The 18586-nt window shown below is 44.6% G+C and overlaps 1 protein-coding gene across 1 annotated transcript in view; it reads right to left on the bottom strand.

The window, feature by feature from the left end:
• Window positions 1-18586, bottom strand: part of LOC138802714 (extracellular matrix protein 2-like) — a 49601-nt gene that overhangs the window by 8118 nt on the left and 22897 nt on the right. The window contains exons 8-9 of the mRNA XM_069986314.1: window positions 3315-3454; window positions 1751-2077 (exon numbers count right to left, since the gene is read on the bottom strand). Coding sequence (XP_069842415.1) covers window positions 1751-2077; window positions 3315-3454 — 467 coding nt within the window. The remainder of the gene's footprint in view (window positions 1-1750; window positions 2078-3314; window positions 3455-18586) is intronic.

Here is an 18586-nt window from a genome sequence, read left to right as displayed (position 1 = left end):
CTCACCAGCGATGGCACTAACCTCCCCAGGGAGCGGAGTCTAAGGGGCCGCTGGTTTTCACCAGAGCCCGCCGCAAGGCGGGATGGACTTGCTGCGGCAGGCGACCCCCAGGTCGCTACCCCTGGCTCAGTTGCTGGTGACGGCAGGCGAGGCGTGGCAGGAGCAGTAGGCAGGAGATGGTGCTGCAGAGGTCAGTGGACGTAACCGCAGGTGACAGACTGTACACCGGAACAGTGGTGACGCAGGGGGACAGGGACCAGGAATAAGGACTAGGGACCAGGTGGCGGATAGGACTCAGGAACAGGGACTAGGAACCAGGTAGCGGACGGGAATCAGGAACAACAGGGAGCTGGGCCAAACGCTAAGGAAGCATGTAGAGGCTCCAACACCTGTGGTGGGGCAGGGCTGGAATAAATAGGGAGTGATTGGTGCAACTGGCCAATTAGGGGCGGACTGGCCCTTTAAACCTGAGACAGCCGGCGCGCGCCCTAGGGGGCGGGGACGCGCGCCGGCCGGCACAGACGGAGGCAGGAGCGGGACCAGGTAAGGCGCCCCCCGGGGCTGAACATGTAGCAGCGCCGGGTCCCTGCACAGGGACCCCGGCAGCTGCATGAGATGGAGGGAGGTCGCGGCGGCGGCCCGGAGCACGGGACGCCGCCGCGGCCGTGACAATATGTTAGATATATTAGCGACCATGGTGCAGACATCAGAAATCCCAATGAGGAAGACTAGAATGAGTGTCTTCCCAGCTGCCATGACTGACCAATGTGTAGTAGTCCAGTTAAAGTAGGCTTTAAGGTATTTTTACATCAGTCGATTCCTTACCCATGGGTCTCCGCAAATGAGCGCCGATCAGCGAGATTGGCGCTCGTTTGCTGTGCCTTTACGGGGCATGAGAAACTGAGCAGTTGGGCTGCACAAACGATCCATTTATCGTTCATGAAGCCAAGGAAACTGACAAACACACCTTCAGGCCCCGTCTGTCAATCATTCTGGAGGAGGCGATGGTTAAAAGATGAAGCTGCTGGTCGGGAGGGCCGGAGAAGAGGATGCCAGATGACAGCAGCAGCACTAGGTAAGTATGTACTGCTGTGTGATCTGCAGACTAACAGCATGGATACTTGTACTGTATGTCAGTGCTGTCAGTTTCCCTTTATGATCATCGGTCTCACATCCTCTTTTTACACAGGGAGATATGCGTCCGGTAACAATAAAGTTTGAAGCGTGTTCTAAACACACGATCATGAGTTGATCGCATCTTTTGAGCTGATCATAAAATCATCGTTAATTGTTCGTTAACCGTTCGCAAATCTGTGTACGTACACATCGTTCGTTTGCTGGGATCAAAAGGAGTAAAGTGTATACAAATGATTATTATAGTGATTATTGTTCCGTAACAATTTAACAAGTGCTTCTTTGCAATCGTTTATCGTTATTCAGAAAAAATAGAAAATAGCTTTGTTTATTAGGACCCCAAGATACGGGTTTAAACTTTTTTTTTTTCTAGAGTGCATCTTGTCTTGGCCATCTTCCATAGAAGAATCACCCATCCTTAGTTTAAAGGGTTTTTCTCAGAAACAACACTCATCAACTGTCCATGGCGCTGTCCTGTGTTGGAATGGAATGGCAGTCAGGCACGGTTCGCGCACTACGGGTCAAGTAAAGTAGAATTCCATTCGGATCGGTTACTATGGGAAGCATGTGACCCATAAAACAAATCGAACCATTCTATATAATCAGAGGATCTTACCTTATTTTATTATAGCTGAGTCGGAGAACCTGTAAGGACTTCAAATTCAGGATCCCACGAGGAATGCTTAGAAAGTAGTTGTTATCCAACAAGAGTTCATTAAGTGATTTGTAAAGGCCGAAGAAGGACACGGCATGAACACCGTCATCACTTAGCTGGTTATGTGACAGGTGAAGAAATTCCAGCCCAGGTTTCATGTGAGCAAATACATAGCCAGGAATAAGTTCAATCTGGTTGTGATGGAGGATCAGTTGTTTTATTCCACGGGGCAAAAAGGATGGAACATGAACCAAACGGTTGTGAGACAAATCGAGAGATTCCACATTCCTGAGGAGATAGATGTGTACATTTAGTTTGATATTAGGGAGGATGAACCATTTGGGCCACGACCTAGTCGTTGGCACCAACTCTACTCTTAACAACACTTCTATGCATATGGGTCATCATCTTTGAGAGAACCATCAAAGCAATTTAGGTAGATGTCTGTTGGAACTAAAAGACTCTCTCAGATTTATTGTCAAGATGGATATTAAAGCCAGGGCTTTCACTAGCTACTGGCAACACCATATTTGCCAAACACTTCTACTATAGTTTGAGAGTTTCTCCCCATAATTACTTAGATGGTGATCATTTTCCTTTGTGTAGTATTCTCCTGATAAAATGCTCCCTAAGGCTTTAAAAGTATCTGTTAATAGAGACTATGGTGAGTTAGGAATAGGTAGGTCGATAACAGCTGAAGGTCCCGAACACTGAAGAATGGAGATGGGATTACTCTACAGCAATTATTCTACTCAGTTATAATCATAAATTGGATAAAGATGAGTGAACCTTGAGCATGTTCGGGTTTTTCTGAACCTGGTCATGTAGCATTTGATTGGTTGGAAGCAGACCTGAAGCTGCCTGGAAAACATGGATACAGCCTATGGCTGTATCCATGTTTTCGATGACTTGTATCCAACTTCTACAGCTAAATGCCGCGTGCTTGGGTATAGAGGCTCATCTCTAAAGATGGAGTCTTACAGACTGAGGCCATGTTCACGCTACGTAAAAGTACGACCGTTGTTTCCATCGGCCGGGTCACGGAATGGCCGGTCTCACACGTTGTGTGAACATAGCCTGCGAGTAGTTCTTGCTGTGGGTCTCCACTGTGCCTTATATAAGGGGCTGCCTTCAATGATCCCATATGTACTAATAGGACACACGAATGAGGTTGTTTTGCTGGGTTATCCTTTACATTTCGATACACTAGTAATTGCCACTAGAGTTCCCTTAAATTCTGATATGGAGCCCTGTCAGACTGTTGACTAGTGTTGCCACATGGTGCCCAAAATACTGTCAATAAAGTTAGTATTCATCAAGATTACGGACCAGGCTTAAGGAGAGTCGTAAAGGAACCTGTCTTCATCCATATGTAGATCCATTATGACTATAAACTCATATAAACTCAATTGTGGGTAACAAAAAGTACTAGTGGCATTGGGTCAAGTATGGTGAAGGGGCCCAGATATGGCATAAATATGCCTGTTTGTGTCCCTAATTTAGTACAGAAAGAGTTCATACTCACATGAGGTGAATCCAAGCCCGAGGGGCAATGCGGTCTTCCTGAAGTCTGTTGTTACTCAGCACAATGATACTCAGGTTGAGGGTTTTGTTGAGTATCCCTTCCGATACGACTTCAATGCGGTTATTGTCTAAATGCAGTTCCTGTGCCAGATAAAACTGTAAATCTGAATATCTGATCTGTAAACGGACATCTGTCCCATATTAAGAGGTCTGTGTTTTCGGGGAGCTGCCGCTAGTATTTAATAGCTACATCTTGTTTGATTAAAGTCAGACACAGAGAAAAAGTACAAGCGGGATGCACACATTCACTTAGAATCAGCCCAGCGTGGATGGACGCGATACAGCTGGGTGCGTCTACCGTCTGTGTTTCTTGTAAAATGAGAATCTCCAGATTCATTGGTATGTTTGTTCTTTCATCCCCCAAAATGCAGAAAAAGGGCCATCACAATTTAATTTAGTTGTGTATGATCTTTAGTATCTATAAAAAGACTTAGGGGGAGATTTATCAAACATGGTGTAAAGTAGAATAGGCCCAGTTTCCCCTAGCAACCAATCAGATTCCACCTTTCATTTTTCAAAGACTTTGTGAGGAATGAAAGGTGGAATCTGATTGGTTGCTAGGGGTAACTGAGCCAATAGTCTAATAATTCTATTTTACACCAGTTCTCTCCCCTTAGGGCAGTGTTTCTCAACTCCAGTCCTCAAGACCCACCAACAGGTCATGTTTTGAGGATTTCACAGGTGATATAATTATAGTCAGTGCACCAGTAACTGCCACAGCTGTTTGTTGTATGGGATATCCGCAAAACATGACCTGTTGGTGGGTCTTGAGGACTGGAGTTGAGAAACACTGCCTTAGGGCCTTATTACATGGTCCGATCAATATATAAATGAGCGCCCATCTGCTAGCGGCCTGTCACTTCAGAGACCGTCCTTGAAGTTTCAGTGATGACTGCTGTATCGGGCAGATACCAGAAAGATACCAGGGAGCAGGCAGAGGCACTGGGGAGTAAGCACAGGTAAGTATAAACTTTATTATTTTCTTTACACATGCATCAGCCGTCGGCCATGCATCGCTATTACACATATCGATGCACAGTCGGTGCTGGTGATTTTAGGCAGAACCAAAAGACACAATGAGCCAATGATCGTTGTCATCGGCTGATCGTTGTCTTTATTACAATGAGTGATAATCAGCCAAATCGACCTGATTCAGGAGATTATCGCTCTGGGTAATAGGGCTCTAAGTCATAGATGTTCAGTTCATTCCAATTTGTCTCCAGAACAAGGGCATAATGGCATCTAACACATGTGCAATAACCTCTGCAGATAGGGCCACAGCCCTGGTTGGCCATATACTGTACGTAAGGGGCTCATATACGTTATACTAGTTGGTCAGTTGGTGAAACCCACCATAGCGTAAGTGATATGGGGGCCTCCCAACTTTACAGGATGATGGTGAATATAAGGTTTGGGCGTGATAGCTTTTCACTGTCTGCCCTTTTGTTCTTGGAGGGATAACCGGTGCAGAAGCTTACATCTTCCCATAGGAAACATATAAATGTTTGACTGGATGAGACCCTTAACAACCAGACGAAGAATCATTTGATAGACAGATTTTAAAGGTGTATGGGCCCTTTTAGGTTTCCCATATTCTTTCAATGGCTGTTAGTCAAATGTTCATCTGACCAACAGCTATCTCTCATTTTCACCCCATACAGAAATGGGGAGATAAGCCATTGTCAGAAAGCTCAGGCGCTCCCCCTGGAAAACAAAAGAATTGGGCAGTCGGAATTCAACATACCCAACCCTTCTGTTCCCTGAGATCATCTGCTGGGGGGGAGTAATGTAACAGCCATCAGTGGTGTCTGCCAACTTATCACTTAAAGAATATGGAGACCTTAAATGAGAAGCGGGAGTGACAATACCTTCTGAATAGTGTCTACTACACAGGGAAGATTGGAGTAACCAAGTCCAAGGGGAAAAGGGCCCTAAATGGGCTGATTATCAGCAACCAGTGTTGCCAGAAATGCTTATTTGGCCAATAGTTGGCCTGTGTAAAAGTGTCAGCGATCAGCCGAGGAACAGAACAAAGCCTGATCAGTTGATCGCATGTTCTGAGTAGGCCAATAAATCATTGTTTACCGGCCTCACGTCTCCGCCTGTGTTTTTTGGTAAGTGTAAAGGAGATCTATCTACCTATCTATCTCCTATCTGTCTATCTATCTATCTATCTATCTATCTATCTATCTATCTATCTATCTATCTATCTATCTATCTATCTCCTATTCATCTATCATTGTGGTTGCAGAGGTAGCTGTTGTACACAACTAAGGGCCCAAAGGCCCCTTCTCTCCACAAGAAGATATTAGTATTGTAAATGGCACTTGCTAAGTGAGAGAAGACCTGTTAAAAATTTTGCATTGAGGCCCAGAAGCTTCAAGAAATGTGATGTTTCCATAGGGATCTACTTAGGTATCCTGACCTATAGTCAGACATTTTGCTAGCCCCAAAGTCACACTTGCCATCACTATTTTACCCCATATGTTAGTATTTTTAGGCTACCGTCAGAATCCTGACTGCAGTGTTGGCTTTCTGGTAAGACATCACGGGAGACGTAGACACTGTTATTTTGACTCAAAAAGGACGTTTGATTTCCCGATGTCCAAGGAAAACAGTACAATGCTTTCCCCTGTGAGAGAAATAACCCTCCGCTCTGTTTTTTGGATGTAGAATACAATTCTTGTGGTTTGTAGACTCCAGCATGACTGTTTGCATTTATGCACACTCATGTACTGTACGTCTACACATAGTTACAGGAAAGGACGCGCCAGTTGGCATCGGAGATAATTATCAACCAGGAGCATGTGTTGATTACATTGGCAAAGACTGAAGAACCAGTGTTGGCCACAAAGAGTCACTCTATAAAGAATACAGGCTGCTGGAGAACTATGTAGATTGTAGAGCTGTCAGTCTCCGGGAGCCATGTTTTAGAGATCCCCATGTGCAGATGGTATAAAGAGCTTCCTCTTGGTACCTTGATTTATTTTACCATTCCCTTCCACTAAGAGCTCTATTAAATGGCCTGAGGCTGTATGTAAGCTAGAGCTGACCTCGGTGATCACCATTACAAGGCTCAGTCAGTCATGCAGCCCTTTCTGGCAGGCAGCTGTCAGCGACACTTCCCACATTACACAGGGAGATGTGCGGCTGACAGTTGATAATTTTTCAGCATGTCAGACTGGCCTTGTGTAACAGGGGCCTATGTCACATAGCACATATTTATTACAATGCTCATAAAGCATAAGCATCTTGCAACTTAAGGGGTACTCCAGTGATTCTTTTTATTTATTTATCTTTTCAAATGAACTTGGGCCAGAACTTCTATTTAAAAATCTACAGTCTCCATCACTTATTAGCTGCTGTATGTCATGCAAAAAGTGGAACATTCTTTCCAGTCTGGAGAGCAGGAGAGGTTTTCTGTTTCAATATATTTTATTTGATTTTAACAAAATTTTTATGAATAGCAGAGGTTTTCTATGGGTATTTGCTACTGCTCTGGGCAATTCCTGACATGGACAGAGGGGGCAGCATAGGGCACTGTGTTAGACTGGAAAGAAAACACCACTTCCTACAGGACATACAACAGCTACAAGTACTGTAAGACTGGAGATTTTTAAATAGAAGTAAATTACAAATCTATAACTTTCTGACGCCAGTTGATTTAAAGTGACTCTGTGCCCACAATCTGACCCCCACCCTCCCACCCCCCAAACCACTTGTACCTTCGGATAGCTGCTTTTAATGGAAGATCTGTTCTGGGGTCCGTTCGTCAGGTGATGCAGTTATTGTCCTTAAAAAATACATTTAAACTTGCAGCCCTGTGCCAGACGGGAGTATGTGTGCCCTTACTTTGCACAACCTCTCTGTCCCTCCTCCCCGCCCTCCTCATCATTAGGAATGCTCCAGGCAGATTGCCTATTCCCCACCTGTGGCAGCCCGTCACATGGGCTGGATCGTTAAGGACCTGTGCAATGTTCAACATGGAGAAAATGTTTCAGTAGCATTCCTAATGATGAATCGTCTGGGGAGGAGGGACGGAGGGGTTGTGCAAAGTTAGGGCACAGATACTCCCATTTGGCACGGGCTTCAAATTTAAAAGTATTTTTTTAGGACAATAACTGCATCAGCTGCCGAACGGACCACAGGACAGTTCTTGGTTTAAAAGCAGCTATCCGAAGGTACAAGTGGTTTGGGGGGATCAGATTGTAGGTACAGAGTCACTTTAAAATATATATATATTTTTTGCTGAAGTACCCCTTTAAGTCATCATGAGTTCTACAGACTGTCTGTCTGTGCCTTTTTTTTTTTTTTTGCTGCACCATCTCAGCCAACGAGGTGGTCACCACCATACCCCTTGCTGTACCATTTCAAGCCAGTAGGTGGGGTTACTCACTATAGTGCTCCCCTCCTACAACCTTCTTTCATAGAGACTAGAAATGCCCAGGTAACTGATACTAATGCTACATATACAAAGTTACAAAATCAATAAGAAATGTCCCTACGAAGGTACAGAAAAATAAGGAAGGGTAAGTGTTGGGGTGCCATAATACCCATTTGGCCTATATGTTTATTATTGTGGGCCATTCTGTACTGTGTTCACATATGGCTGCAGGCAGTCAGAATGTTGTCATCACTTTCATACAGCCCCAGCCATGAGTCATTGGGGCAATCCCTGGAAACTTCTCCCTGTCCCACCAACCTTGATTGACAGACCTCTTCCTACACCAAAACAGACATCTATCAGACAAGACTTGTGGAGTGAGGAGGAGCCACCAGGGACCGCCCTCATGACTCTAGGTTTGAGCAGCATAAAGTTATTGACAGTGTAACATCTGTATCCACACAGGCTTCAACAACCTCTATCCGTAAAGTACGTCAGAGTATATGCTGTTGCCTGTGACTTTGTACATATATATATACGGTTGTATTACATCTTGCACTGGTCTAAACATTGTTCTATTTCTCTCCTTGTTGAGTTAATTGGATTCCACCACACCCGGCTGTTTCTCCTGCTGACTTTGTTCTGGGCTGCCAACGGTTAAGCTAGTGATGATTGACAGTTCCTTCACCACTCATATTCCGCCACAACCAGTCTGTGATCTGTGTGTCAGAGGACTGGTCCAGTCACTTCCTGGACTGGGACTCTGAAATCACATAAGTATATCTCTGGCTCTTTACTCATTGCTTTCTATAATTCTGTTTAGGACTTGTCTGGAGTTTACCTGGATTTCTATTTGGATTTTCTGACCTATATGCCCACTCGCTCTTCTGACCCATCTTTGTACGACCATTCTTTAGTATCCATCCTTCTTGTTTTGTCTATGTGTATACTTTAGCGCAGGAAGGGACTGTCGATCAGTTGTCACCGACCGCCTAGGTAGAGACAGCTGGGGCCCTAGCGCTAAGGCTCACTGTTGTGTCTTCTCTACCTATTCACCCTGGTCATACGTTCCTTACAGACAGGTTCCCTTTAATTTTTTGTCTAGGAGATCTGGAGCTCTATATCAGGAAAATTAAGCACCGTCCTCTGCAAACCTACTGTATTTAGTTCACTGTAATAGTGGACATACACTTTAAGGCTTCTAAATAAGGCACCATGTAAGTCCTATATAATAGCAATGGTGGACAACCCCACTAAAATCCCACCATCAAAGTCACTGTCACTCATTGAAATCATTCCGGAGACATGTGGTGGGATCCTCAGTCTTTACTTAGTATGAAAGAAGAAATCATAAGCTAAAAGTATATGCAGGATAAAGAGGTAGTATGAGTCACAGAGCGGGATCCTACACAGAGCCATTATTTCACGGCAAGTCATAATGAGTATGTTTATTACCGCCGTGTGAGTGACAGTCCCCACATTTATTCAGACTGGGGATATGTACTTGGTATAGGTATCATTTATAAAAGGTCACGGCATTTAAGATGTGGTGGGCGGCAGGTATAATGGCCTAAGCTGCTAAATGTACTGGGCTTACAGCTCCGCAATGTGAAAGGGAGCCGGCGGAGGAGACAAAAGGGCTCAAGGTGGATTAAATGTGCACCCATTGCTGCCCAGCTCTAGGTTCACTCATATCATATAGGATATTTTACCCTTATACACCTAACCAGGCTTGTATATTAGATAGCAGATTGATCATAGATAGATAGATAGATAGATAGATAGATAGATAGATAGATAGATAGATAGCACCCAACACTGATTTATTTTCTGAGTGCCACACATTTCTTAAAGTCTAGATAGATAGATAGATAGATAGATAGATAGATAGATAGATAGATAGATAGATGATAGATAGGAGATAGATAGATAGATAGATAGATAGATAGATAGGAGATAGATAGATAGATAGATAGATAGATAGACTGATGATAGATAGGAGATAGATAGATAGATAGATAGATAGATAGATAGATGATAGATAGATAGGAGATAGATAGATAGATAGATAGATAGATAGATAGATAGGAGATAGATAGATAGATAGATAGATAGATAGATAGATAGATAGATGATAGATAGATAGGAGATAGATAGATAGATAGATAGATAGATAGATAGATAGATAGATAGATGATAGATAGGAGATAGATAGATAGATAGATAGATAGATAGATAGATAGATAGATAGATGATAGATAGGAGATAGATAGATAGATAGATAGATAGATAGATAGATAGAAGATAGATAATAGTTAGATACTGAAGGAAAATCCACAGCACTCCTCGGTAAAGCTTCAGAAGGTGTGATTTATTACCAAAACTTGTGCAGCATACAGATGCAACGTTTCAAGCTGCCGCCGATTGAAAATGGTGGCGGATAGCCGCCTGAATAGTTGCGCCTGTATGCTGCACAAGTTTTGGCAATAAATCACACCTTCTGAAGCTTTACCGAGGAGTGCTGTGGATTTTCCTTCAGTATTTAGCACAGTCTGTGGTCTCGACTTTGATCCGCTAGCACCCGACTTATACCTTGCATGAAGTGCTGCTACTACTTTCAACATTTAGATAGATAGATAGATAGATAGATAGATAGACTCTATTCACTTCTGTTGAACTGAGAAAGCAGCTATGTTTTTCCAATCATGGATAACCCCTTTAAGGCTTTTCAAGCTTAACTGTCTGACCTCACAGCCACATGACCAAACCATAGCCGTATTGCGAAACCACACTGTATCCGCAGCAAACACAGTAACATTAGCACAGGGAATAAAGGCACACTACAGTATTCTGCTGAATCCCCTGCAAAGAAAGGCATCAGAAGTCATAGTAATCTTTAAAGGGGGTTGCCAATTTTTTGTTGGGCTATTCCTAAGAAAGGTCATCAGTATGGTTGAAAGAATTTACAATATTAACAAATCAAAGCGCTTTGTTAGCTTGGTAGTTTCAAGCAACGCTCTTTGCTGATAATTGACCAGCGTGAAAGTGTGATGTCCCACAGTTAAGTGCCCTAGGCACCAGTCGTAGAGTAATCTTTTCAGTTCAGTGGTGATGAAGGTAGCATTCTATAGTTTCACCTCTAGGCAGGCTCGGACTGGCCCACAGGGGAACAGGGGAAATCCCCGGTGGGCCCTACCCCTTGGTGGGCCCCTGGCAGGAGGTGGGCCTCCTAGACTGACTCTTTGTACCAGAGAATAAAAACATATTCTATGCTATAGAATCAAAGACAAATATATTTAAGGTACCACGTCTCCTTCTTGACCTAACAGCATCTAATAGTGTCAGCAGTTTGGAAGACGAATTACAGCTGACAGAAGTCTCGTAACAAATGATAGGCAGGCAGTGGAGTGTAGGAAGATAATAAAGAAACTATACTTATCAGTCCCCATGCCCCTGGATCGCCCCTGGATCGCTCGCTCTCCTACAGCTGCTGGAAGTCATTTTCGAACAGATTCTGTGTATGTCACGGCCCCAGCTCAATGTAACATACTCAGCTGATGGATTGCCTGCTCAGCCAGTCAATGACTGCAGCGGTGTCCACGCTCAGTTATTGATTGGCTGAGCGGGCGATCCATCAGCCAAGTATGTGATGTTGCAGCTGGAGGAGCTGGAGGAGGCCGGTAACTACTGAATATTATTAAGGAAGAGTTTCGGGGGCACAGGGATGGGTAAGTATATTTTCTTTATTATGTTCCTGCACCCCCCCTGCCTACCTGAGACTTGTTAGTTTCATGGGACTTGTTATGCCATGTTATGCTGTTTGCATAGAGTGACTGAAGAGTTACTAGGAGTGAGCTATCATCGCTGGTCACATACACAGCTCTGTGCAAAGTCGCTATAGTAATGTGAAAGGTTTGGTGCTTGTTATATATGCAGGGTGGGCCCCTAGAACCAAATTCCCAGGTGGGCCCAATGTACCCCAGTCTTACACTGGCCAGCTGGTGCTCCTCCTAAAATCCATAGGATAACGGATATAATGCTAAAAAAATTCTTTTAAATCAACTGGTGTCAGAAAGTTATATAGATTCTTAATTTACTTCTACTAAAAACCCGCAAGCTTTCCAGTACTTATCAGCTGCTGAATGTCCTGCAGGAAGTAGTGTATTCTTTCCAGTCTGATACATTGCTCTCTGCTGCCACCTATGTCCATGTCAGGAACTTACTTGGCAGCAGATATCACTGTGTCAGATTGGAAAGAATACACCACTTCCTGCCAGGGGTGGATTAACTTTACCATAGGCCCCGGGCTGTTCACCAGGCCTGGGCCCCCCCCACCCCCACCCCATTGTAACTATGGCAGCACTAGCATGGTGTTCATAGTACAGGATACATAATATTTTATGATTCCCTGAACTGTGCAAAATTGCTGCAGAAAAGACACAATTTTTTGCAAATCAGGGCAGAACTGTAGCCAGGAGACATTTCACCACTAAAAGTATCAGTCTTTTTGGGTGGCCATGGCCCCCCCCAGGAGCTTAGGGCCCCGGGCTACCGCCCGAAACGGACCTATTATAATCTGCTACTGCATCCTGCTGAACATACAGCAGCTAATAAGTACTTGAAGACTGGAGATTTTTTTTTAAGTAAATTACAAATTTCTGTCATCAATTTATTTGAAGTATTTTTTTTTTTTGGAGTACCCCTTTAATACTGTAGACTATTTTACTTTTAGGGTAGCTTCACACACACCATATTGCAGCGGATTTTCTGCTGCGGATCCGCAGTAGATATGCAGATTTGTTCTAAAGAACTGAACACAGCATCAAATCTGCAGCGGATCTGCTTCAGATCCTGTACGTGTGAACGCACCATTAAACAGCTTGACAACCCCTTTTGTACAGTCTATGCAGTTTCTCCAGGTGATGACCGATTTCCTATAAAAGCCTGGGTAATATAGTTTTACATGCCACCCATACTGTCTTTACTCTGGATCCCCTCCTTCTCTATTCATTTCAACAGCTTTATTTATAATACTCTTTGGCTGCCCTTTCCACATACAATTACATCAGATATAACCGTATACCAGTGGATTCTAAACTGAGTGACCGGAAATGCTGGGAACTGTAGTGTATAGAAATGTCTGTGAACCACAAGTGTCCCTCCAAAAAGTTGGGAGGTATGGAGGAAGGGCTGACTGCAAAGCATTATGGGGATGTCATATGTTTTCAGTCATCATCATCATAAGCTTTACAGCAATGAAGCAGCTTTATGAATCTGCCAGAGACAGACTGTCTGATTTGCCCCTAGCAACCAATCACAGCTCACCTTTCATAGCTTAACAAGCTCTTATAATATTAAAGCTGAGCTTTGATTGGTTGCTATGGGCAAGTTAGACTGTCTAAGTTACGCATAGTAACCAATCACAGTTCAGCTTTTATTTTACTAGAGTAATTTGAGAAACGAAAGCTGAGCTGTGATTGGTTGCTATGGGCCACATCAAACCATATTATTTCGCGTTCTTAGTGTGACCTAAGCATAAGCTGTTTGCTCGGTCACAAGTGTGTTTAGTGACCTCTGCAGTAAAGTGCATTGCCAGTCATTAATGGGTTAATGCTTCAGATGTGTTTACCTGCAGTAACCATGGCAACCGTGCACTGTGACAACAAGCGCTTATGTCATAAAGAAGGTTCCATAAAGAAATGCACCGCGCCCTGATCAGTGCCATCTTGGATGCGCCAGAGGACCTTGAGCTTGACTACTTTACTGCCCCCTACCCTTGATGTAATTTGGAGGTTCTAGCAGGGGAAAAGGGGTGGTCTGCTTTAGACTACCCCTTCATCAAGTCTCCCCCTTCTTGAGAAGTGAACCTAGATCTGTGAAGGAGAAAAGATACAGCCGCCTAGCCATCAATAAGGTGACAGATATCGCAGCCAGATCTCTCTCACATCCAGGTTATTATATTTATAGTATGGTATTACCCTCTAAGCCCAGGGGAGGGGCAACTCTCCAGCCATGGCTCCCTCGAGGTTTCCCCCACAGGGGGTTTTTCCTTGCCTGAGTGCTGGAGGGTGACTCTTTGTGAGTCTGGGGTCTGCCATTTTCAGAGTCATGTAATTTTAAATAAAATCATGCCCCTTTGACATCTGATTACAATTTGTTGTGTCTTTATTATGCGTTCTTTGGTTTAACTTTGGTTTATGCTTGGCAGTTGGGGGTCCATCACATATAGCAGAGTCATAAAGCTGGACATCTGCCTGCTACACAGATCCATCACCTGCACAATGAGCGCAGGTAGGATGGAGCAGTGGATGGTAGAACTCCTGCATGTATGTGCCTATCCCTAGATTAAAGGAACACTCAAATCTTGAAGAAAAAACATGCATCACAAGGTTTATACCAACATCTGCAAGGTTTGTCAAAAGGTTTTTTCAAGTGAAAGGGTCAAATAGCATATAATAGCAACATGGACAACATGGACATAAATATACATCATATATACTCAACACAGTGGCTCGTGTCTGTGGGCAGCATGAGGGGCAAGGCAGAGTATTGTGCCCCCACACCCATACATGCAGGTGTGGGCTAGGTAGTTGCCCCCTCCCCCTGCAAAATCCACAGGATAGGGGATATTAAGCTGATTGGTGGGGGTCCCAGTGGTCACCAGAATGTGGGGAACGTGTCCCCCTCAAATAAACAGTAGCGACAGTGCTCCATTAATTCTCTATAGGTCTTGTTATCCCTAATCCTGTGAATAACTTTGGGAGAGGGGTATGTTCTCATGTACTATATGGCTGGGCCCAGTCTAGGTTTTTTTCAGAAATATGGCATATGGCATTTTTTGGGGTTCAAAAACGTAGAGACCAGATGTTAGCAAAAAGTCAATAGGGAAAAGCAAAACGCAATACCCATAGGACATTTTTCTGCTATGTTTTTTTTTTGTTTGTGTGTGTGAAATCATAGCAGGCTGATAAATCCAGTACTTATCAGCTGCTGTATGTCCTGCAGAAAGTGGTGTATTCTCTCCAGTCTGACACAGTGCTTTCTGCTGCCACCTCTGTCCATGTCAGGAACTGTCCAGAGCAGGAAGGGTTTTCTATGGGGATGAGCTACTAGAGATGATCGAACAGGGCCGATGTTCAGGTTCGTACGAACATTTGACCCCCGCTGCCTTTCCCGTTCCGTAGGGAAGGTGGAGACAGCCCGTGTACTGCCTGGAAAACAGGGATACAGCCTAGGTAATAGGCTGTATCCCCATTTTTCAGGCGGTACTCGGCGGTAAATGAAAAATGAAAATTGCTTCTGTCCTTAAGGGGTTAAGGGAGCGCTACGAGGGAACGGGAATGGGTAAGTATACTTTCGTTATTATGTTCCCACACACCCCTGCCTGCCTGAGATTTATCAGTTTAACGGGACTTCTCTTTTCAAGAAACTTATTTGGCACGTTATACTGTTTGCATAGAGTGGCTGACAAGTTACTAGCAGTGAGCTAGCATTGCTGGTCACTAGAGATGAGCGAACCGGGTTCGGGTTCGAGTCGATCCGAACTCGAACTTTCGGTATTTGATTAGCTGGGGCTGCTGAAGTTGGATAAAGCTCTAAGGTTGTCTGGAAAACATGGATACAGCCAATGACTATATCCATGTTTTCCACATAGCCTTAGGGCTTTATCCAACTTCAGCAGCCACCGCTAATCAAATGCCGAAAGTTCGGGTTCGGATGGACTCGAGCATGCTTGAGGTTCGCTCATGCCTACTGGTCACATACACAGCTGTGTGCAAAGTCACTATAGCAAAGTGAAAGGTTTGGCACTGGTTATATCTGATATATGTAGGGTGTGCCCCTAGTATTAAATTCCCTGGTGGGCCCAAGGTACCCCAGTCCAACACTGCCACTAGGTGTTAGTGTTACTTTTAAGCCTTGTTATGTGTTGCACAGCGGAAGTAAGCAAAGGGTTACTGTTGTTATTGTTCCATGTGGTATGTGCTGACCTATAGGAGATACTCTTTCTTCCTCTACCTATTCCTGCTCTTTCTACACACACAGAGCCCCTGGGAAAGTAACTAGTTAGCCCAGTGTGGACAGAAGATTAGTTCAGTCTAGTTTTGGTCTAAGTCTAAGATACACATGTATGAAGCAACCAGAGACACTCAGTTTCTCCAGTCTATCCACTAGTTCCACTATGCAGTGCTAGATACTACAGTGGGAGAAAGTCAGGGATAAACCCAGCCCTAACTAAAAACCACTCTACAAAGTGCAGGGCAGTATTCTGATACACAGAGGAACTATCCTGGATAGAACAAAGATACCAGAAGGTCTACATATTCTATCTCGCAGTGCAGGTGACAACGGGACACCCTCAGACACTTAGCTTCAACCAGTTAACCATGGCTGAAGCTTGTATCACCCTAATAGGATGAGTACCTCGACACTGTAGGGCAGAAGGTGGTCAGACACTAGTCTAAACACGGGTACAAGTATCTCTCACTCTCAAGTCTCAAGTATTTCTCGAAAGTTCCAGCAGAGCACAAGTACTGCAGTGGGTTGGGACTCCTTTGACAAACTCCTCTCATCTACGCTGCTCCACTCTGTTTCCAGCTATACAAGCACCGCTACAACTACCTCTGCTATACTCAGCTCTCTAAAGTATCTCCGCAGCACAGATCCAGTTAAGCACTAAAGTCTGTGTCAAGCTTATCTATTTGCTGCCAACGTGTTTTATATTATTCAGAGACTGTACAGTAAAGCTGTTCTATTTTTTATCACTGGCACTCCATCTGCACCAGCACCTACACACATCCGCTACACACCTTGGGTCACTTCTCTTCTTTCTGTGGGTGGCGGTACCGATAGTCCAGGTGGGTCAATTGCCACTCAGGACTGTCGTGACAAGAGCCCAAGAGACCCATCACAGCTTGGCAGATCAACGATCATTTTGGGGAACAGTACAAACCGTCCACACACAAAGCAGGTACCAACATCACACCTGTGTGCTGGACTAGCACTGGCGTCACGACGGCCGTGTACTGTAGTGACAATCGCCCCATCACCAAAGGGCCCTAAAAGGATGTCCAGCCGACAGCTTTTGAAGGTGTATGTGCACCTTTACTCTATGGACAATACAGTGGCTTCTTTAACCCTTTCACGACCTGGGGTCATTGATGCCTCAATGCCCAGGTCGTGATTGGACATCAGCTTATGGGATCATAATGATCCCATAAGCTGATGTCCCAATGTCTGCCCCCTCTCCTCTGTCCCCTGCCGCTGATACTCTTGTATCAGCGACAGGGGAGAGAGGGGAGGGGACAGAGCTCACGGGCTCGCGCCCTGTGCGACCAGCCTTCCCTCCCTTCCGTAGCTAAGAAACTGGAAGCCTGAGGCTTCCAGTTTCCATGGCTATCATTGGGGCTCTGCGATCAGTTTGCAGAGCACCGATGGACACCAGAGAGAGAATTCTCCCTCTGGAGAAGGAGAATTCTCTCTCTGGAGCCCTATAGATGCTGTGGTCTTGCTGACCGCAGTATCTACAGGGTTAACTCTCAGCACCGCAGCGCTGTGTCACTGATAGCCGGGACCCGCCGGGGATGACACAGGTGCAGCTTCTACACCTGTGTCATCTTAAAGTGTTAATTAACGTCGTTGCAGCCTTGGGCATAGGCTGCAACTACGTTAATTAACAGTGGAGCAGCAGGAGGGGGTTAAGGAGGTGGACAGGTGCACCTATAAACAGGTGTATGAGGGGACACAAAGACCCCCTCCATCACATAAAGGCAAGGATTATCAACAGCACATGGTGCCGGAGGGGGGATTTGTACAGATTTTCCACTAGGACCCAGAAGCTTCAGGTTATTCCTCAGGGTCCAAGCAATAGGATGACCCTGTGATCCGGACAGGATTGGTCATAAAGAGATGAAGAATCCTGTGAATGTACCATCTGTCCTAACACATTCATCACTCATATACTGAAACAGTCCAAACCTATTTTCACACCCCTCTTATTTGACTGTCTGGAAGCCTGAGATTCAACAAACAAGTTTCCAAGTAAATTATTCAAAAGAAAATCCAATTCCAGCCATCAGTATGATCCTAGGGAAAAGAAAAGGTGAAGGCCAAAGAAGGAAATAGCCACGTAATTTACCTCATCCTGGCTAGATCCCTCGACAAACACTGAGCAGCCGGGTGGAGCGTTTGCTCAGACTGAGGTTAGAAGGAACAAGGACAGAACTTGCACTTTCCATATAACATTGCTTCAAAGTCTTAATACAAATAGCAACAACTCCGTCAAAGAGCGCCCTGTACTAAGGATTAAAAGAAGTCCGAAGAATAGCTGCACCTGTACTGTGTATTATTGTCCCACCACTATGAGAGGAAGCAAGAGTATTTGTGTGTGTGGGGGGGGGGGGGTTAAAATATAATATAATCTCCACAACCACTTGGTTCAACATTGATCTTGAAGATGAGAGTACCTCCTCCATCCTTCCCTGTCACTCCATGTTGATATCTATTGGGAATAGCTGAACAACTGAGAAGATAGGCGTTGACGTCAATGGGGGAGGATATAGCTAGTTACTTTGCTTCTTAAAGGGGTTGGACATGTTATTGTAAAATTGCTCAGTGTACAGTACTAGTAAGTGTACTCACTGTATATACTGACAGCAGCTCCCTGTGTACCTCATAGAGCTAAAATCATATTCCCCTACTCCAGGCTGTGCTGTCCTGCTCTGTGGTGAGTCTGTCCATAAGATGGCCTACATGGAGTAGCATGTGACCATGCCCTGCCCCCAGTGTCCACCACTGAGTCTGTACTTGCCTATAAAGGTCACCAGGATGGG

This window comes from Dendropsophus ebraccatus, chromosome 10, assembly GCF_027789765.1.
Source record: "Dendropsophus ebraccatus isolate aDenEbr1 chromosome 10, aDenEbr1.pat, whole genome shotgun sequence".
Classification (NCBI taxonomy): domain Eukaryota; kingdom Metazoa; phylum Chordata; class Amphibia; order Anura; family Hylidae; genus Dendropsophus; species Dendropsophus ebraccatus.
This window is presented reverse-complemented; position numbering and strand designations above follow the sequence as displayed.